We start from the raw sequence: 23,096 nt of genomic DNA on the forward strand, positions 1-23,096 counted from the left end.
CCTTCTTAAAACTGCCATCCATCACACCCCCTAGCTCCTGTAAGTTCCTCATTACCTCTAACTGCTCCAACTGATCCATGTGATCTGATAGGACTTGTAACCAAAGACACATCCTGCAGACATAATCATCAGTAACATGGAAACTTTCCCTAATCTCCCACATCCAACAGGAAGAGCACACCACTCTACTAAAGGCCATTTTTCTCCTCAACAATCTACAGACCCAAAAAATAGCAGTCTTCCTGCTCTTTTTAAAAAAACATTGCTCTAGCCTAGCTTAGTACTTAAGTTTATATTGTTAAAATGTAATCAAGAAACAGATGTCAATAAAACGTATAATCAAAAAAAAACTCATCCGCTCACTATTGTAGATTTATAGCATGGTTATACTTAACTATGCACTTATCTGTTCCTGTGCTGTGAGTTCTCCCACACAGGTTCCTCCGAGGTCAGTTGCAAATTTCACTGTTTGCTTAAACTATGAGGAGGAGGTGCCGATGTTTGACTGGAGTGAACAAAGTTAAAAATTGCACAAGTCCAGGTTATAGTCCAACAGGTTTATTTTGAAATACAGGCTTTCAGAGTGTTGCGTTTCATTGATGGGCAGGTAACATGGTTCATCAGAATCCTGGAGAACGATTAAAAGATCATCCCAAGGATGACTGTGAGGTACTGAAAGTGGAAACCTTGACTTTGACAAGAACATCTCCACCTTGTGCCAAACAGGAAACAGGGCCTTTAATAAAAACTCACAATACCTCTAACTACAGATCACAGGAAAGCCGGATGGGCTGTCATGATGCTCCATGCTGTTATGACATCGGAAAGCCTAACCCCTTGCAGTGCTCCGAAATCTTGGACTTCCAAATAAACCTGTTGGACTATAACCTGTTGTGTGGTTTTTATGGCCAGCAGTGAAAAAGCAGAATGGTGTGTTGCTTCCCTGGTTCCAGGATCAAGGATGTCTCAGAGAGGGTTCAGAATGTTCTCAAGGGGGAGAGGGACCAGCTGGAGGTCATTGTCCATATTGGAACCAATGATATAGGAAGGGAAAAGGTTGAGATTCTGAACGGAGATTTCAGAGAGTTAGGCAGGAATTTAAAAAGGCGGTCCTTGAGAGTAGTAATATCTGGATTATTCCCAGTGCTACGAGCTAGTGAGGGCAGGAATGGGAGGATAGAGCAGATGAATGCATGGCTGAGGAGCTGGTGTATGGGAGAAGGATTCACATTGTTGGACCATTTGGAATCTCTTTTGGGGTAGAAGTGACCTGTACAAGAAGGCTGGATTGCACCTAAATTGGAAGGGGACTAATATACTGGCAGGGAGACTTGCTACAGCTGCTCAAGACAATTTAAACTAAGGTTGGGGGGAGGTGGGACCCAGTGAGATAGTGAAGAAAGAGATCAATCTGAGACTGGTACAATTGAGAACAGAAGAGAATCAAACAGTCAGGGCAGGCAGGGACAAGGTAGCACTAATAAACTGCATTTATTTAAATGCAAGGGCCTAACAGGGAAGGCAGATGAACTCAGGGCATGGTTAGGAACATGGGACTGGGATATCATAGCAATTACAGAAACATGGCTCAGGGATGGGCAGGACTGGCAGCTTAATGTTCCAGGATACAAATGCTACAGGAAGGACAGAAAGGGAGGCAAGAAAAGAGGGGGAGTGGCATTTTTGATAAGGGATAGCATTACCTCTGTACTGAGGGATGATATTCCCGAAAATACATCCAGGGAGGTTATTTGGGTGGAACTGAGAAATAAGAAAGGGATGATCACCTTATTGGGATTGTATTGTAGCCCCCCTAATAGTCAGAGGGAAATTGAGAAACAAACTTGTAAGGAGATCTCAGCTATCTGTGAGAATAATAGGGTGGTTATGGTCAGAGATTTTAACTTTCCAAACATAGACTGGGACTGCCATAGTGTTAAGGGTTTAGATGGAGAGGAATTTGTTAATTGTGTACTAGAAGATTTTCTGATTCGGTATGTAGATGTACCTACTAGAGAAGGTGCAAAACTTGACCTGCTCTTGGGAAATAAAGCAGGGCAGGTGACTGAGGTGTCAGTGGGGGAGCACTTTGGGGCCAGTGACCATAATTCCATTAGATTTAAAATAGTGATGGAAAAGGGTAGACCAGATCTAAAAGTTGAAGTTCTAAATTGGGGAAAGGCCAATTTTGATGGTATTAGGCAAGAACTTTCAAAAGCTGATTGGAGGCAGATGTTCGCAGGCAAAGGACAGCTGGAAAATGGGAAGCCTTCAGAAATGAGATAACAAGAATCCAGAGAAAGTATACTCCTGTTAGGGTGAAAGGAAAGGTCCTGTTAGGGTGAAAGGAAAGGCTGGTAGGGAATGCTCGATGATAAAAGAAATTGAGGGTTTGCTTAAGAAAAAGAAGGAAGCACATGTAAGGTATAGATAGGGTAGATCGAGTGAATCCTTAGAGCATAAAGTCAGTAGGAGTATACTTAAGAAGGGAATCAGGAGGGCAAAAAGGGGACATGAAATAGCTTTGGCAAATAGAATTAAGGAGAATCCAAAAGGTTTTTACAAATACATTAAGGACAAAAGGGTAACTAGGGAGAGAATAGGGCCCCTCAAAGATCAGCAAGGCAGCCTTTGTGTGGAGCTGCAGAAAATGGGGGCGATACTAAACGAGTATTTTGCACCAGTATTTACTGTGGAAAAGGATATGGAAGATATAGAAAGTATCAAAATAGATGGTGACACCTTGCAAAATGTCCATATAACAGAGGAGGAGGTGCTGGACGTCTTGAAATACATAAAGGTGGATAAATCCCCAGGACCTGATCAGGTGTACCCTAGAACACTGTGGGAAGCTAGAGAAGTGATTGCTAGGTCTCTTGCTGAGATATTTGTATCATCAATAGTCACAGGTGAGGTGCTGGAAGACTGGAGGTTGGCTAGCATGGTGCCACTCTAAGAAGGGTAGAAAGGACCAGCCAGGGAACTATGGCATGGTGGCTCAGTGGTTAGCACTGCTGCCTCACAGCACCAGGGTCCCGGGTTCGATTCCAACCTTGGGTGACTGTCTGTGTGGAGTTTGCACATTCTCCCCGTGTTTGCGTGGGTTTCCTCCGGATGCTCCGGTTTCCTCCCACAGTCCAAAGATGTGCAGGTCAGGTAAATTGGCCATGCTAAATTGTCAATTAGGTGCATTAGTCAGAGGGGAAAAGGGGTTTGGATGGGTTACTCTTCGGAGGGTTGGTGTGGTCCTGTTGGGCCGAAGGGCCTGTTTCCACACTGTAGGGCTAATCTAATCTATAGACTAGTGAGCCTGATGTTGGTGGTGGGCAAGTTGTTGGAGGGAATCCTGAGGGACAGGAAGTACATGTATTTGGAAAGGCAAGGACTGATTAGGGATAGTCAACATGGCTTTGTGTAGGGGAAATCATGTCTCACAAACTTGATTGAGTTTTTTTGAAGAAGTAACAAAGAGGATTGATGAGGGCAGGGCAGTAGATGTGATCTATATGGGCTTCAGTAAGGCGTTCGACAAGGTTCCCCATGGGAGACTAGTTAGCAAGGTTAGATCTCATGGAATACAGGGAGAACTAGCAATTTGGATACAGAACTGGCTCAAAGGTAGAAGACAGAGGGTGGTGGTGGAGGGTTGTTTTTCAGACTGGAAGCCTGGGACCAGTGGAGTGCCACAAGGATCGGTGCTGGGCCCTCTACTTTTGTCATTTACATAAATGATTTGGATGTGAGCATAAGAGGTACAGTTAGTAAGTTTGCAGATGACACCAAAATTGGAGGTGTAGTGGACAGCGAAGAGGGTTACCTCCGGTTACAGCAGGATCTTGATCAGATGGACCAATGGGCCGAGAAGTGGCAGATGGAGTTTAATTTAGATAAATGCGAGGTGCTGCATTTTGGGAAAGCAAATCTTAGCAGGACTTATACACTTAATGGTAAGGTCATAGAGCGTGTTGCTGAACAAAGAGACCGTGGAGTGCAGGTTCATAGCTCCTTGAAAGTGGAGTCGCAGGTAGATAGGATAGTGAAGAAGGCGTTTGGTATGCTTTCCTTTATTGGTCAGAGTATTGAGTACAGGAGTTGGGAAGTCATGTTGCGGCTGTACAGGACATTGGTTAGGCCACAGTTGGAATATTGCATGCAATTCTGGTCTCCTTCCTGTTGGAAAGATGTTGTGAATCTTGAAAGAGTTCAGAAAAGATTTACAAGGATTTTGCCAGGGTTGGAGGATTTGAGCTATAGGGAGAGGCTCAACAGGCTGGGAATGTTTTCCCCAACGTCGGAGGCTGAGGGGTGACCTTTATAGAGGTTTACAAAATTATGAGGGGCATGGATAGGATAAATAGACAAAGTCTTTTCCCTGGGGTGGGGAGTCCAGAACTAGAGGGCATAAGTTTAGGGTGAGAGAGGAAAGATATAAAAGAGACCTAAGGGGCAACATTTTCACACAGAGGGTGGTACATGTATGGAATGAGCTGCCAGAGGATGTGGTGGAGGCTGGTACAATTGCAACATTTAAGAGGCATTTGAATGGGTATGTGAATAGGAAGGGTTTGGAGGGATATGGGCTGGGTGCTGGCAGGTGGGACTAGATTGGGTTGGGACATCTGGTCGGCATGGACGAATTGGACAGAAGGGTCTGTTTCCATACTGTACATCTCTGAGATCTGACTCTATTATTAGCATTCCCCTTTCCAGTCTCCTGACTAGTCACAGAATGTAGGTGTGATGACGATCCATGGTTGTTAACTGAAGGATTTCTAAAGTAAGCCCACTTACTTGGAGCATCGGATGCTGAAGGCAACTGATAAGTGTTTTTCTCTCTGACCAATGACCTGTACATGTGGCCCACGACCTCAAACAAGGTGAAGGGAAGCCTCGCCTTGTGTGCTCAGTGATGTCCAGCTCCTGGTTTGTGGGAAGCATGGAACAGCTGTGAGCGGGAAGATGGTGAAATTTAAAATGGATGTGTGAACTTTGCCTCAGCTACCCCATTCTCCACAAATCAATTCGCTTGATCAGATCCCCACTGCCTGCTGCTTGGGCTGCTCCCACCAGCCCAGTGGCTGCTCCTGCACAGGTACATGTAGAATGGCACCATGGACTCTTAAAACCTGGCTGTATGGCACAAGCATCTCTGATGTCAGATGTCTAATCTGCTGTGCGGTCTGCTGAAGCCAGGGTGTAGCATCACCCAGGAGCAATAGGAAATGTACAGGGAAAGAGGAACGTGCAGGGTGATTGTTACGATGTGACTGGCATAACACATTTGAACATGTTTAAGAATTATAAATCTTATGCCAAACCTGTTATGATTCACCCTGCCCGCCAAATAGACGTGCACCTTTACGGGAAATATTATGGTCATAGTGAAGGGTGAGCAAAGGATTGGACATGGTGTTGGAATGATTTATGTTGAGATTGTTGCGGGGGAGGGGGGGGTTGGTGTTTGCGGGGGAATGGTGTTATGGGCTCAACACTATCTTGTCACGATTCTTGCACTCAGGAACTATGTCTGGATGAGGCTTCTTTGACATTCAGTGATTGGCTGCAGACACTCTAGGCATATCAGATTCTTTGACCTCCTCAGAATTATCCTTAATGTTTCATCCTGCTGCAGCTTTGATCTCACTTCCAGAGTAATGTCATGCAGGGCACAACTGACCATTACCATTCGGGATTCCCATGTTGGTGTCTTTTGAACAGCATTCCAAATCTTCAACCCAATGACAGGAATTGCCCTTGGCAGTGCACGCAGTGGGTGGGGATTAATAAAGAAACGCTGCTGAGAGCACATGGGTGGTCCAGTTGACACTTCATTACAAATTCAAGCTTGCATTCATAAATGTGTTGCCATATTATTGACATCACCTATCTAATTGACAGTTATTGTCAACTGCAGCTACAAGTTTTGCAGGTTACCTCTCCTTAACACCATACTATGTTACAACCTTATTTAGGAGAGCGTTACTCTTTCCTTAACATGCCCCATCATGTAACAGCATCTCATTTTGCAGTGTGGGTGTGTCACATGTTGGAAGGCCTTCAAACTATTGAAACCATTCACTTTTGTTCAACAACAGCAAAAGCGAAGAAACACCGAAAAGGTGTGTTTCCTTCTGGGAGTGAACAAGGTCTGTTTGCATTTTCAACAATGATGAATTTACAGTTAGATGATACTCCACCCAACGCATGTCGATAGGAATTTGTGCCTGACACTGTTGGGCTCTATCATGCTGAAGGTGATGTACCACCCATCATTGCCCTCGATCTTCCTCCTCTGAAGACTGCTGCCACTTTCTCAGCACTTTGGCTGCTTCAGTTGTGCAGATCACAGAATGGTAGGATTATGTGGCATTGAATGAGCTGCATTATATCTATACTTGCTCTCATTGTTTGTTTCTCAATAACTATCATTGTAAAGCATCCAAACCTTGGAACGAAGTAGGCACATGAGAGTTCTCAAGGATCTCAGTGTCATGGCAGCTTCTGGGGTACCTGGTACAGACTTCCAAGATGTAATTGTGATGGCCTGTATATTCATGGAATGGAGGTGGGGTCAATTGCATTAGAGTATGGCACTCTCAATGCGACATCATAGTCTGTCATGCCAAGCCCTAGAGGAAGCCAGTGATGTTTGTAAGGTTATGTCGCAAACTGCAATACTGACCTAGTCACTGGGGAATAGAAATTAGCTGGTGTAATGTGGCGCAAATTGTATCAGTAACAATCTTGATACGATTGAGGGTTGAGAGATCCTGCACAGGTCCCCAGTTGATTCTGAGAAGCAGCCAGCTGCACAAACTTTAAAAATAAAACAAATAACTGCGGAAGCTGGAGTTCTGAAACAAACACATTCAGAAATTCCTGGAGAAACTCAGCAAGTCTGGCAGCATCTGTGAAGAGGAAACAGACTTTATGCTTGAGTTTTCGGACTCTGGCCCTCCTATACCACCACCTGAGGGGACTTTCAGCTACAGCTCTTTCTGCTGAAGACTGTTGCTGGTCCAATGCTTCGACCATAAGGAATAGGAACAGAAGTAGATCATTTGGCCCCTCAAAGCTGCTCCACATTCAGTAGGAGCGTGGCTAATCTGACATTCCTCGTGTTACTTTACTGCCTTTCCCTATATCCCTTGATTCCTCTACTAATCAAGAATCTATCTATCTCAGCCTTAAATATACATGGGAACACTGCCCCCACAGCTCTTTGTGGCAAGGAATTCTAAGGACACTCAACCCTCTGAGAGAGAAATTCCTCTTCATCTCAGCCTTAAATTGGCGCCCAGAAACTTATTCTGAGACTATGCCGTCTGGTCTTTGACTCTTCCATGAGGAGAAACATTCTCTCAGCATTTACCCTGTCACACCCTTTAAGAGGCCTATTTGGTCAAAGGGATCACCTCTCATTCTTCTAAACTCCTATTGAGCAGAGTTTGAACCTGTTTGGCCTTTGCTCATAAGACAATCCCTACTTAGCAGGGATCATTCTGGTGAACCTACTCTCAACTTTCTCGAATGAAATGATACCTTTTCAATAAGGGGACCAAAACTGCTCTCAGTTCTTCAGATGTGGTCTCACCAGCACCTTCTCCAGTTGCTGTAAGGCGTTCCTACTCCCTTGTAATAAGGGCCAACATTCTCCTGGCCTTCCTGATTACCTCCTGTACCTATGTGTTAGCTTTCTTCGTTTCATGCACACATGCCTGTCAGGTCTCTGTGTTGCAGTTTTACACCATTTAAATAATACTATTCTTTTGTCTTCCCTTTCAAAATGAACAACTTCACATTTTCCCACAATATCTCAATTTGCTGTCTTTCTGTTCACTTACTTAACCTATCAATATCTCATTAATGATGACCTGTTGTTGTGGCTGGATTCATTGGTTGCAGTTTTGGTAAACTTCGGAACATCAGAAACAGAACAATATCTTAGTCATGAGCAGTCAGCATTCACATTACATACAAATGCCAGTTTAATGCAGTCCTCCTACAGTGGGACTAGAACGACTCTGACAGGAAGGGCCATGGAATACTGCTACATTGACCTTTGTTCTGATTTTGTCTGCAGCACAAACCTTACTATACAAATTCAATAGGAGAACGTTAATGTGGTAGGATTACTCCAACCTTATTCCTACTACCCCGCCATCCCAACATCATCTAAGAAAGGCAGTATTGCACACAAGACCATGTTGGTGAATGAATACTTACAGTTTGAGGTGAGAGGGAAATCTGCCCCGTGCCCTTATGCAGTCTGACATCTTGGATCTTTATGAATTGTGGTCCGCAGCTACCGTTTTTAAAGTTGCCTCTGATTACTTCTACTTCCCAAAGATGACTATCATCAATCTGCAATGACATGATTAAGGTTGTGACCAGGTTTTCTACCCCAAGATGCTGGATATAGAATGTGTTTCACATGCAAGGTTCTATGACTATAGATGTATATACTTTTTTTTTAAAATCCTCTCTTTTCTAATTCTTATATACTTGCACTTAATCCAGTCCTACTTTTTCTTTCTAATTCCCTTTCAGTATCTGATTTGATATTGAATTTACTACTTTCATATCCTGATTCAACTTTGTTGTTCATTTAAGGTACTTCAGTCTGACGATTCCGGAGATGCACAGTTATTTGCTCTGTTCACGCGGATCCTGGATCCCCTGTAGAGAGTGTAGTGCCATTTCCAGCTCCCATGGCAATTATGTGCAGAATAAAATTATGGAAATCTCGTGAATCATTGAATCTAATGATCAATGAATGCTGAACAGCTACAGTAAATTCTAGCTCAATGTGTTAAGCAAATTGAGCTGAAATCATGTCACATACAAACCAAAAGTGCTAGTCTTAAGCAGCTGCTACATATGTCTCTGTCCATAGTAATTGCTGACTTGTTAACAAACAATAAATACATTATTTTAGTGGTTAGAAGAGAAGGCTTCTTACTCAGTCCAAAAAAGTGATTTCTAGCTGCATGTTATTATTTCCTCTGGCACTTTTCACATTGTTGATTTTTAATGTCTCGACTTAAGTCTCACCTTTTACTGCTGTATCCAGTGTTGCAACGGAGACTGATTAGTTCCGTTGGCTAGATAACCTCGCATGTAGTTCAGAATAATGTTAACGTGTAGGGTCGGTTTTTTGCTATGGCTGAGGTAATCTTGGTATGTGCTAACTAAATCTGCCCTCAGACTAGAAGACAATGGTGAGCAACCACTGCCCTTTGCAAATAAAATGGCTCCAATGATATTAGTGGACAAATAGCCGAGGACCTACCTTTGGCAGAGCACACACTGTATGACAAACCTTTGAGTAGTAGGAGATGGGATATCATGTTGACATTGTACAGAACGTTGGTGAGGCCTCTTCTGGAGTACTGTGTATAGTTCTGGTCACTCTGTTAAATGAAGGATATTATTAAACTGGAAAGGGTTCAGAAAAGATCGATCAGGATGTTGCTGGCATTGAAGGTGTTGAGATATAAGGAGAAGCTGGATAGGTTAGGACTTTTTTCATTGGAGTAGGAGGTTGAGGGTTGATCTTGCAGAGCTTTATAAAATGGAGGGTATAGGTTCGTTGAATGTCAAGGGTCTTTTCCCTAGAGTGGGGGAGTTCAAAACTAGGGAGCATATCTTTAAGGTGAGAGGAGAAAGATTTGAAAAGGACATGAGGGGCAACATTTTTGCACAGAGTGGTTAGTGTGTGCAGCAAACTTCCAGAGGAAGTGGTGAATGCAGGTACAATTACAACATTTAAAAGGCATTTGGATACGGTTCATGAATAGGAAAAGTTTGGAGGGACAGGGCCAAGTGCAGGCAGGTGGGACTAGTTTAAGTTTGGGAGCACAGTCAGCATTGCGTAATTGGACTGAAGGGTCTGTTTTCCTGCTATATGACTCTGACTCAATGACAACACCGTAGCATGGAAATTGACTTTCCATGAATTCATTTCGTATCAACAATATGTTTGAAGTCATGCAATTCATAACTGAAGTCTCACTGCAGCGATTGATTCATGTACAGTAGGATTGCTTTAAACAGAATGGAAGGGGCGATTATTAATCCAATAATATAATTACTGATAGATGTATGTCATCTTTGTTAATGTTGATTTATAAAGCACCCATTATTTAATTTACAAATAATAAGATTAATTATTTTGTATTTGGCTGTTTAACTAACAATTTGATTTACCACATTGCAGCTCCATTACACAGAGAAATGTGAAGCATTTTTTTCCTAAGACTAAACAACCTCTCTGTCCATTTCCTTTAGGATGTGGCAAACATGGCTATTTGTCATTGCACTCGTTTCCATTCCGCCATGCTGTATGTCTGGAAGGTTTACTTTTCTCCGTCAAATGTTTAATGGTGTCAAAGTTTCTACACCCTCAGTGGCAGACCCTGGGAAACCCCTCTTTCTCACTCCTTACCTGGAACGTGGAGAAATTGAGAAAGGTGAGATAAACATTGGCCGACAGTCGATTATAATTGCAAACATCAAGCTGTTTAACTCTAATTTAGAAGGGTACAATTAGAATGTTCTGATTCTTTAAATCATCTTCTAGTTTGTTTTCATAATTAAGTACAAAGAAAACTTTCTGAATATGAATGAGAGGTTAATAGGTTTCTGCTAGACTACGTTCTAATTCCGATAATAATTTAGCTGGGTATTTCTGATGGCAAGCTAAAATGAGTGAAGTTGCAGTGTTTTTAAAGAATGTTACATGCTTATCTTCAAGTGCTCATCCAACTGTTACCACTCAACGCCTGGAGGAGGAACGCCTCATATTCCACCTTGGGACTCTGCAACCACATAGGATAAATGTGGATTTCACTAGCTTCCCCATTTCCCCTTCTCCCTGGTTAAGGGCTTATGTCCAAAACGTCGATTCTCCTCCTCAGATGCTGCCTGACCTGCTGTGCTTTTCCAGCACCACACTCTTGACTCTATGGAGCTTGACCACACCCACTTGGGCTGTTTCTGTTGTTCCAACATTTTTTTTAAAAACAACCTTCCAAGGCCTCTCAAATTGTTTATCTTCTCAGAGGCTGCTTAGCACCTGACTCCAATCTCTGCCTAAAAGAAACCAAGACAAAACACACGTCTTAAAGCCATAGTATTGTCACACTGTTAACCTGACCTACCATCTTCAGGGATCTGTGGACAAGCACCCAAGATCCCTCCCTTCCTCTCCGCTTCTGAGTGGCACACCATTCATTGAATACTCCCTTCTTCCAAAGTACGTCACCTTACATTTATCAGGGTTAAATTTTATCTCCTAATGATCTGACCAATCTATCTTTCTGTTACTTAACACCTTTGGCCTCACTGTCAACTACTCAGCCAATCTTTGTGTCAATCGCAAACTTATTTATTATGCGCCACATTGTCATCTACATCATTTATGAAAATCACAAAAAAAAAGGGACCAGCAATGACCCCTGTGGTAAGCCACTGCAAACTGGGCCCAAGTCACACAAAAAGCCTTTGACCACCCATCCTCTGTATCCTGTCACCTAAGCCAATTTTGGATCCAACTTAACAAGTTTCCCTGAATCCTATGTATTTTGACCTGTATCGGTCAGTCATATGGGACCTTGTCAAACGCCATGCTGAAATTCATATAAATTACATAACTGCCCTATCCTCATCACTTCCTCAAAATTCCACAAGGTTTCTTAGGCATGTCCTCCCTCTGACAAAGCCATGCTGACTATCCCTGTTCAAGTCTTGTCTCTCCCCTAAATGGAGATTAATAATACTCCTTCACTAATTTCTGCATATGTTTCTCTACCATTGAGGTTAGACTCAGTTATCTTTACTTTCTTGGTCTATCTCTGCCACCCTTCTTGTGAAGTGGAACCACATTAGCTGTCCTCCAGTCCTCTGGCGCCTATCCTATGGCTAGAGACGATTTGAAAATTTGGGTCAGGACCCTTGTAATTTCCTCTCTCATCTCCCATGTCACAACTCAAACAGACATGGGGAGATGACCACTTATAAATCTACGAAAACCTCTACTACCTCTTTGCTGCTTATATGAATCGGTTCAAGGATTTCACAGTCCACCTTTCTCAAATTCTGTACTTGCACCCTCCACCTCCTGAGTAAAGACAGATATGAAGTGAACACTCTGCCATTGTCCTCTAGTTTCAAACACACTTTGCCCCCACAGTCCCTAATAGGCCCTATTCTATCCCTGGTTATTTCCTTTCCCCTTCTCATACTTGGCGAATGCCTTGGGAATCTCCCGAATCTTGCATTTTGGATAGAGTTTTATTCAAGGCTGTTTTCCAGTTGTGTTTTTTGAATACATTTGAGGGAAATTTGTTTATGTTTACTAATTTGAAAACCATGAAGAAATTTTAAACTTTGAACAAGCATAGAGTTTCTTCAGACTTGTGTAGAAGTGTTAACTCTGTTCACTTCTTTTTTCCAGCTCGAGAGTTGAGTTTAGTGGGTCCACTAGAAGGCCCAGTTGTGAAGAGCTACTCTGGATTTTTGACAGTGAATAAGATCTACAACAGCAACCTTTTCTTCTGGTTTTTCCCTGCACAGGTAAATATCCATAATGGTATGTATGACCCGAATATCTTGCACAAAATAAAACTCCAGAAAGAGTGTAACGAGCATTCACTGTGGATTTTTTTGGGCACTTAGTTTTGATATATGTATCTGACTTTGTAAAAATTCACGGAATCATAGATTCCCTACAGTGTGGAAACAGGCCGTTTGGCCCAACAGGTCCACACCAACTCTCTGAAGAGTAACCCACGCAGACCCATTCCCCAACCCTATTATCCTATATTTACAGCTGACTAATGCACCCAACCTACACATCCCTGACAATTTAGCATGGATAATTCACCTAACCTGCACATCTTTGGAGTTGCCGGAGGAAACCCACGCAGACACGGGGAGAATGTGCAAACTCCACACAGACAGTCACCTGAGGCTGGAATCGAACCCGGGGACATGGTGCTGTGAGGCAGCAGTGCTAACCACTGAGCCACTGCGTTGCTCCAAATTCTAAATTTCAAAGGATGGAAAAGGAACGCTGTAATGTCAGTGTTTAATCATTTGGAACTTTGGATGGATGTATCCTCTTACAGAATGCATGGGGCAGCTATAATGGCATGTTTAACTGGGAGGGTTAGAGTTTTGGGAAATAACGCCTCTTATCATTTACTGTGTCATAGGACTCATAACTTGCAGATTATTTTCAGCTGACGCAAGAAGAAAATGTCAACCTTGAACTATGGTAACGTTTAGAACAGAACTATTTCTTTCTCGATGTCTCTTTGCTTGGTGAATAGATAAAAACTTTGCCCATTATTGTTATTTTCCTTACTGTGTGCTGTCTCTGGCTGTTGTACTGTTTCACTGAGCCTGCAGCCCTCAAAATGGGCAAGATTTCAGTATATCCATGAGCTTAGAAGTGACCGGAGATGGGAACCCTTTACAATATTATCTCTTTCATATCCCAGGGTCACTGCCAGTATTTGTAGCATTCCAATAGTTTAACTAGCTCAAAGATCAAGGTCCAGCATTTCCAGTCCGTGTCAATACTGTGCATCACACCACTGCCTGTGAAGATTTCTGCAGCCACCAATGTTGCAATATTCCAGTCAGGATTTTAATTTGATTTAATTTGATAGATTATTGTCACATGTACCTAGGCACAGTGAAAAGTTTTGATTTGGGTTCAGTACAGGTAGATCATACCATACAAACTTAATAGAACAGAGCAAAGAATACACTGTTACCACTGCAGAGAAGATGCATAAATAGCAAGATCAACATTAAATTTAAAATTACAGAGGTCCACTTAGAAGTCTACTAACAGCAGGGAAGAAGCTGTACTTGAATCTATTTGTGCGTGTACACGAGCTTGTATATTTTCTGCCTGACAGAAGACGGTGGAAGAGAGTATAGCCAGGATGGAGGAGTCTTTGATTATATTCACGATTTGGAGACACCGGTGTTGGACTGGGGTTTACGAAGTTTTAAAAAAAAAATCACACAGCACCAGGTTATAGTCCAACAGGTTTATTTGGAAGCACTAACTTTTGGAGCGCTGCTGCTCTATCAGATGATTGTGAATGAAGGAGCAGTGCTCCGAAAGCTAGTGCTTCCAAAAAAACCTGTTGGACTATAACCTGATGTTGTGTGATTTTTAAATTTCATTATATTGGTTGCTTTCCCAACACAGCGGGAAGTGTAGATGGAGTTTATGGATGGGGGGCTGGTTTGTGTGATAGATTGGGCTCTATTCACGACTCCCTGTAGTTTCTTGCGGTCTTGGGAAGAGCAGTTGCCAAACCGCACCATGATGCATCCAAATAGAATGTTTTCTATAAAAATTGGTGAAAGTTCTTGTCATGCCAAATTTCCTTAGCCTCCTGAGGAAGTAGGGACATTTGTTGTGCTTTTTTGACCATTGCATCAATATGGGTGGACCAGCACAGACCGTTGGTGATCATCACTCCCAGGAACTTGATGCTCTCAACCATCTCCACCTCAGCACCATTGACACAGACAGGGACATGCCCTCCACCCCACTTCCTGAAGTCAATGACCAGCTCCTTTGTTTTGTTGATGGAAAAATTGTTGTTTTTACACCAGGCAGCTAAGCACTCAATCTCTTTCCTATATTCTGTCTTGTCACTGTTTGAGATTTGCCCTATCACTTTGTGGACCAGTGCAGTCATCATGTAGAAGGTTGAGCAGATATCCTTTTATGACATTAGCTGCTATAACCAGCAAAGATTTTAAAGGTTTTGTGTCATGGAATGGGTGGGTGAACCCTTTTCATTAACCTGATACATCCATTAATATTGTGTTTAATCTAATTAGCACATCGAAAGCTGAAAATCCATTGGAGGCAGTTCAGAGGAAGTTTCAGACTAGATTGATACTTGGAATGAATTGGTTGTTTCTACTGGGGTTTCAAAGACTGAGAGGTGACTTGATTGAAGTGTATAAGATCTTGAACCGTCTTGACAAGGTGGACGTGGACAGGATGTTTCCTGTTGTAGGTGGATCCAGAACTAGGAGCACTATTTTAAAATTATAGGTCATCTTTTTAGGCCAGAAATGAGATTTGATTTTCTCTTATTTGAAGCTCTCTGCCTCAGGTGGTGGTAGAGGTTGGATTATGAATATTTTGAATTTGGACGTAGCTAGATTCTTTTGCTGAACAAGAATTTGAGGTTTTTTGATTAGATATAGATTCCCTACGGTATGGAAATGGGCCCTTCGGCCCAACAAGTCCACACCGACCTCCCCCCCCAACCTTCCCCGAACAGTAATCCACCCAGATCCATGCCCCTACCCTATATTTACCCCTGACTAATGCACCTAACTCTATGGGCAATTTAGCATGGCCAATTCACCTGACTTCCACATTTTTGGATTGTGGAAGGAAACCGGAGCACCGGAGGAAACCCACACAGACAAGGGGAGAATGTGCAAATTCCACACAGACAGTCGCCTGAGGCGAAAATCGAACCCGGGTCCCTGGCACTGTGAGGCAGCAGTGCTAACCACTGAGCTGCCATCACTTTCAGTCTCCTGATTTTAAGCCAATTTTGTATCCAGTCAGCCAGCTCACCCTGAAATCCACTGGTCTAACTTTACGAATTAGTCTACCATGCTTTACTAAAGACCAAGTAAACAATGTCAGCAAACTTCTTGGTTACTTCCTGAAAAACCACAATCAAGTTTGTGAAACATGCTTTCCCTAACGTAAAACCATGCTGACTATCCCTAATCATTCCTTGCCTCTCCAAATGCATATAAATCCCATCTTTCAGACTCACTTCCAATAACTTACCCACCACCAAAGTCAGGCTCACAGGTCTATAATTCCCAGGCTTGTCTTTACACCCCTTCTTAAACAAAGGCACAACACTAGCCATTCTTCAGTCATCCAGACCTTTACCTGTAGTTATAAATGATAGAAATATTTCTGCAAGGGCCCCTGTAATTTCCTCCCTAACTTCCCAGAACGTCCAGGGATACACTAGATGAGGTCCTGGACATTTATCCACCTTTTATATTTTCTAAGACCTCCAGCACTTCCTTTTCTGTAATGTACTGTTTTCAAAACATCAGTATTTATTTCCCTGAGTTCTCTAACCTTTATTTCTTTCCCCACAGTAATAGCTGATGTGAAATATTAATTTAATATCTCTCCCATCTCCTGAGGTTCAACACGAAGGCTACTTTTTTGATCTTTAAGGGGCACTACTCTCTTGCTCTTCATGTAGTTATAAGAATCTCTGGATTATCCTTAGTTTTATTTGCCATGGCTGTCTCATATCAACTCTTTGCCTTCCTGGCCTCCCTTTTAAGTATGCCCCTGCACTGTACTGTTCAAGAGATTCATTTCAACCCAGTTATCTCTAACTAATATATGATTTTTTTATTCCTGACTAGAGGCTCTATATCTTTATTCATCCATTTTTTTCTAATCCTACCAGCCTTACCTTTCACTTTAACAGAAACATAATGATGCTAATGAGTGCTAGCAGTGCATTGCTACAGGATAGGGATCTGGATAAGCCATTTGGTTCTGTGGCTAGAAGAGCAGGTAAGAGACTAGGAATCTGCAGCAACCCATCTCCTTACTCACCAAAGCCTGTCCACTACCTACAGTACACATGTCAGGAGTGTGATGGAATATTCTATACCTGTCTGGGTGAATGCAGCTCTGAGTAGCTCGACACCATCTAGGACAGAGCAGCCCATCTGATTGGCACCACAGTGACAAACATTCACTTCTCCATCGCCATTGCTCAGTAGTGATGGTGTGCGCTTTCTGCAAGATATGTTGCAGAAATTGACCACGACTCCTTCGACAGCATCTTCAAAACCTATGACAATTACCATCTAGGGCTTTTGCCCAAAATGTCGATTTTCCTGCTCCTCGGATGCTGCCTGACCTGCTGTGCTTTTCCAGCACCACTCTCATCTAGACTTTAATTTAGTGTATCCTTGAATACTGTATCTGGTCACTAAGATTAAAGGAATGCTTACAAGTACTGGAGGAGATATGGAGCTGTAAGACTAATAGTTCACATGAGAAATGCTGGCAAAACCTGGGCTTTTCATCCAAGAAATAAAGGAACCAGAGAATTAGCTTTTTTAAAAAAAAAAGGTTTTTCGACTGTTCCACTGAGGAATAGTGCAAAGTGGTAGAAGCTGATTAAAAATCTGTCAAAAATATTTATTGTCTTGTTCGTGAAATTTCCTGCTTTTCAAAATTTTAGGTTACACAGAACCATGGTGTGCCCAGACAGGGGAGGTGCTAGGGGTGGCAAAGTGACCAAAGATATCAAAGGAAACTTGAAAGGACGTAGGAAGCTACAAAGGACTGTGCAAAGCGCAGATAGAAAGTTTAAAAGTGGCAGCCTCAGAGCAACAGTGAGAAAGTGAGAAATTAAATAACAATTGGAAAATGGATAGAAATGAGGCATAAATGATAGAAGTGATCAGACACAGGAGTTGCAGAATATGAACAGGGTTAAAGTGAAGCGGCTGTTACAGAAGAGCCAACAGAGGGAGCAACATAGTGGAGAAATAGTGAGAGACACACACAATAGGGGAAATCAAGGTGTAAATAATATTTGTCGAATTATGTAATATCAACTAATGAGAAATCATGTAAAAACATTAGAATACAACTGATGGCAACAGTAATTGTTCAGTGGCTTTTGTTTCAAATAATGATGTTGAACAGAAGTTGTCAGAAAATTCTGGAGGATGTTGGAGCGATGGGAATCTTGTTTCAGACAGATGGCAGTGTGGAGCATTGCTTCGCAATACACCAATATATCAGAAAGTTAAACCTCACCAGGTTAATCTTGGTGTGGCGTTGAGTTGTGCTTGCAGCAACCATGGAGAACCCAGTGAGGGGATGTGCTGGTGGTGGCTTCATCTTCCTGCAGATACAAGATTTGAATGCTGAACTTAAAAATTTAAATAGATTATTATAGAATTCCCTGCTGTATTTCTGAAGCAGAGTTGGAGCATATGGTCTCTGACTTAACAGCTTTTGTTTCATTTCTCATCTCTGCATCTGTCACATTTTGCTTCTATCTTTGCTCTCTCTCTGTTCCTTTTTGTGTTATGCTGTTGTTTTGCATGTGTGCTGGGTACTATAACATGGAAGGGAGTTGCTAAGCCTGCACTTCCCCTTATTCTATCCACTATCTATTATTTTGGATGAGACACTAAAACATGGTCATATTTATATTTTTTAGGTGTGTATAAAAGATTCTAAGATGCTATTGGAAGAAAAGCAGAGATTTTTTTTCCCCTGGTGCTGTGGCCACCCATCAACAGTGAAGACCAGATAATCTGATCAATATCACATTTACTGTTTGTAGAACCGGACTAAATGCACATTAGTTGTTGCATTTTCACAATGCCTACACTTTAAAGTCACTTGATTGGCTGTAAAGCACTTTAGGTCATCTGACTGTTGCATAATTTAATATAAATGCACGTTTTGTTTTGTGGCTATCCGCTACAACTACATGATTATCTTAACCCTGTAAACCAGGTTGAACTGCATTTTTTCCTAATGGAGGAAAAGCAGTTGTATGATTCCAATGTGTATTGAGTTCAGGGCCATCTTAAAATTTTAATGGACGTGTACTGAAACACAGAAAACTCATTAGATGAAGAATCGTTTGGTCATACTCCATAGTCTCTGTGGAAAACTCCCCAGGGTGAGTAGAACATGCTCTTGGAGTTCTGATAGAGGTTAAACTAAAACTGGAGATTCTTGATACACCAGGCCAGACCTTAAACTGCTCAAGTAATGCTTTTTGGCTGGAGGATGAACACAGGTGATAAAGAGAAATGTTTCATTCAACAGAACTAGCACTTTTCAATCTGATCCATGAAAACACAGCTGAAATCATTTAAAAACAACTCCTTTATCAGAGTGTGATTTTCATCTTGCAGTGCAAGATTTCTTTTGAGACCAGCTGTTGGTTGATTTTACAGTTCTACTGGATCCAATAAAATTCTAATTATTGACCATACGCTATGATGTACCCCTTTCTCCCTGACTTTGAAAGGCTCTGAAGCTTACAGAGCCTATAAAGACTCCCTTACTCATTGCACTTTCCCCACCAGGTCACATATTAAACTTGTTATTTGTTCCTGTTCATCATCTTTTGAGTTTATTTTGAAGTAAAGCTGTTATTTTATCCCCTGCATAGATGCAATTTTGAATAAGTTTTAATGTTGTACAATCATTTTATTCCCTCCCAATTCTTGCAGCATTTCCCCAGAACCCATGCTATTCATCATTTTAGTTCATTTACTTGTAATCTAATGCTAACTCTGTGTGCCTTTACAGACACTTCCACAGACTGCCCCTGTATTGCTCTGGCTTCAAGGTGGCCCTGGAGGCTCATCATTGTTTGGGCTATTTGTTGAGCATGGGCCATATGTTGTCACTAAAAATCTTACATGTAAGTACATCTTTGATGTTATAAGGTGGATATATTGACTCTATATCCCTATGTCTAACTGTTGTTCTTCCTGTGAAGTAACCCTTTTCTTTCCATGAATGCTTTGAAGTGGCCATTCAGTTATTTTTTTTTAAATCATTTGTTTGGACTTGTCAATTTACTTTGAATGACTGTTTCCTGTTGAAATGTGATATGCTAAGCTGAATGCATTTAAGTTGCTAATTGATGAGAATGCTGTAGTTTTAATTATGTGGTTCAGGAAGTGAGCAACTTTTTTTTTGAGAATGTGCATGTTTTCTACTTGTACTTGGCTCAGGCACGGAAGTGGCAGTGATATGAATTTTCATTTATTTTGAAGTTTAGATGGGTGAAAAATTGATTTTCACTTCTCTTCTCCAAGTCCATTTTTGAGAAAGTGTCAATTATAATTGAGCTCGAAAGCAGTGTTGCTGGCATTGTGGGATAGCAATGTTTTACTACTAATGGATGTAATGTTATTTCCAAGTTCTTCCATGTTCAAAAACTTACTCATGTAAGAGTGTAGGACTTAGTTGTATCTGTACATAGCTTAATACTGGCTGTAATATATCCAGTAATGCTCTACATTAGAGAATTTTGCATGCAGAAATGAACCCGAACCTGCATGTTCCAGTTACAATTGAGTCTTTATGAAAATATTTCTTTTACGTTTGGAGATTGCCGCACGTGAAACATTTCTTTATTTCCAGATTGCTTTAAACGTGTTGGTATTGAAATTCATCAGGTGATCTGGTCTTTGCTGCTCTTTCTGTTCTTGACAGCCACTTTCTTTGTGGGATTAGACAGAGTTGACTTAACCATGGGCCTAGACTATGGATCAACCAAAAGTGAGAGGAGCAAAAGTAGGCCATTTGACCCAACTAGTCTGTTCCACCATTCAGTGAAATGAATCGGGCTCAGTGGTTAACACTGCTGCCTCACAGCGCTAGGGACCCAGGTTCGATTCCAGCCTCTGGCAACATTCTCTCCGTGTCTGCGTGGGTTTCTTCCGGGTGCTTCGGTTTTTTTCCCACAGTGCAAAGATGTGCAGGTCAGGTGAATTGGCAGTGCTAAATTGCCCATAGTGTTCAGGGATGTATGGGTTAGGTGCATTAGTCATGGATAAATGTAAATTAGTAGGTAGGGGAATGAGTCTGGGTCAGTTACTCTTTGGAGGGTCGGTGTGGACCAGTCTCCACACTGTAGGGATTCTATCAATCTCTGAACAACTCCGGACTACAAATGTAAAGCTTCTTGCTTGTAAAAGTAAGCCAGTGTTGTGCATTTTTGCTCTTGAAAAGTTATATGTTTCTTTCTCAAAAAAGTAGAAATTACATTCCGGTAAAATATCACCAGTTGAATTTTGGAGAAATTCTTAAAGAGAAGAAACTGCCTTCAACAATTCAACTGTTAGCAAGACAACCATCCAACCACAAAGAAATTTCAGATTGCTAATGCCAATGTGTACTTGTGCACTGTAACTTCAAATACAAGTATATAGTGAAATTAAGGCCACATGACACAATGAAGCCATTCAACCTATAAAATCTGTTCTGCCATAGATCACGGTTAATCACATAATCCTCACCTCCACTTTTCTATCTTTTCCCCATAACCCTGATTCCCTTACTGATTAAACATGCATCTGTCTTAGTCTTGAATATACATAATGATTCAACCTTGACAGCCCTCTGTGGTAAAGAATTCCACAGATTCATTACTCTTTGAAATTCCTCGTCATCTCAATCTTAAATGGGTGACCCGTTGCTCTCAGATTATGCCCTCTGGTTTAAGACTCTCCCAGAAGCAGAAACAACTTATCCACATTTAACATGTCAAGTTCCCTAAGCAATTTACAGGTTTCAATAAGGTCATCTCCCATTCTTCTAAACCTGAATGAGCACAGACCCAATCTATTCAACCTCTCCACATCCTTAATCAAGTGAGTGAACTTCTCTGGACTGCCTTCAGTGTCAGGATGTCATTCCTTAGATAAAGGGACCACACTTGCCACAGTATTCAAATCTGATTATGGGTTGTATACTTGCAGCAATATTTCCCTTTGAAATAAATGCCAATAATTCATTTGCTTTTGCTATTACCCACTAAATTTGTATGTTTTCTTTTGTGATTCAGAGATGAGCACTTCCAAATCCCTCTGTTTTGTAGCTTTCTGAAGTCTGTCTCCATTTAAGTAGTAATCATCTCCTCTTCTATTTTTCCTGCCAAAATGCATAACCTCATATTTTCCCACATTGCATTGCAACTGCCAACTTTTTATAAGTTATTTAATCTGTTTGAATCCCTCTGCAGATTCTTTGTTTCACCCTCACCACTTGCCTTCCCATCTATTTTTGTGTCATCTGAAATCTTGGCTATAGTACATTCACTTTCCTCATCCAAGTAATTAATACATATTGTAATTAATTGTGCTCCCAGCACTGAGCCCTTTGGCACACCACTAGTTACAGGTTAGCATCCTCAAAATGCCCCCTTTGTCCCAACTCTGTCTTTCCTATTGGACAGCCAATCTTTTATCCATGCTAATTAGATAGGTTCCCTACAGCGTGGAAACATGCTGTTTGGTCCAACAAGTTCACACTGACCCTCCAAAGAGTAACCCACCCAGACCCATTTCCTTCTGACTAATGCACCTAACACTATGGGCAATTTAGCATGGCCTATGCACCTGGCCTGCACATCTTTGGATTGTGGGAGGAAACCAGAGCACCCGGAGGAAACCCACACAGACACGGGGAGAATGTGCAAACTCCACACAGACAGTCGCCCGAGGCTGGAATTGAACCTGGGACCCTGGTATTGTGAGGCAGCAGTGCTAACCACTGAGCCACCATGCTGCCTGATACATATTACCTTCAAGGAGAAAGTGAGGTCTGCAGATGCTGGAGATCAGAGCTGAAAATGTGTTGCTGGAAAAGCGCAGCAGGTCAGGCAGCATCCAGGGAACAGGAGAATCGACGTTTCGGGCATAAGCCCTTCTTCAGGAATTATGATTCCTGAAGAAGGGCTTATGCCAGAAACGTCGATTCTCCTGTTCCCTGGATGCTGCCTGACCTGCTGCGCTTTTCCAGCAACACATTTTCAGCCCACATATTACCTTCAATACTATAGACTTTCATCTTATAAATTGCCTAATGTATAGCAACTTCTTAAAACACCTTTTGGAAATCCAACTGTTATATGTATGAATTTCTCTTTACCTACCAGTTTATTACCTCTTCCAAGAAATCTAACCTTTTCAGACATGATTTCCCCTTCTTGAAGCCATGCTTCATGTATGTCTAAATGCTTTGCTATTACACCCTTTACAGCATTTCCCCAGTGACAGAGATGTTAAACTAATTAGTGTCTATTTTGTGTCTCTTTTTGAATCAGGGTGTTTAATTGGTAGTTTCCCAGTACTGTGGAACTTTTCCAGAATGTAAGGATTCTTGGAAGATTACAAGAAGTGCATCCAATGTCTCCTGCAGATAGTTCCTTTAAAAACCTTAGGATGCAACCCATCCAGTCCAGGGGACTTATTAGCCTTTTGTCCAATTAGATTTCCTC

General features: G+C 41.8%; 1 protein-coding gene across 1 annotated transcript in view; it reads left to right on the forward strand.

Annotated features, from left to right (window-relative positions):
- The window catches only part of cpvl (carboxypeptidase vitellogenic like), a 106,657-nt gene that overhangs the window by 16,979 nt on the left and 66,582 nt on the right, over positions 1 to 23,096 (forward strand). Inside the window, exons 2-4 of the mRNA XM_043689523.2 lie at positions 10,291 to 10,472; positions 12,458 to 12,576; positions 19,394 to 19,508. Of these exons, the coding sequence (XP_043545458.2) occupies positions 10,292 to 10,472; positions 12,458 to 12,576; positions 19,394 to 19,508 (415 nt within the window). The 5' untranslated portion in view covers position 10,291. The remainder of the gene's footprint in view (positions 1 to 10,290; positions 10,473 to 12,457; positions 12,577 to 19,393; positions 19,509 to 23,096) is intronic.

Source organism: Chiloscyllium plagiosum, unplaced genomic scaffold (genome assembly GCF_037043375.1).
Source record: "Chiloscyllium plagiosum isolate Xiang-an unplaced genomic scaffold, Cpla_swu_hap1 HiC_scaffold_5, whole genome shotgun sequence".
Taxonomy (NCBI): Eukaryota; Metazoa; Chordata; class Chondrichthyes; order Orectolobiformes; family Hemiscylliidae; genus Chiloscyllium; species Chiloscyllium plagiosum.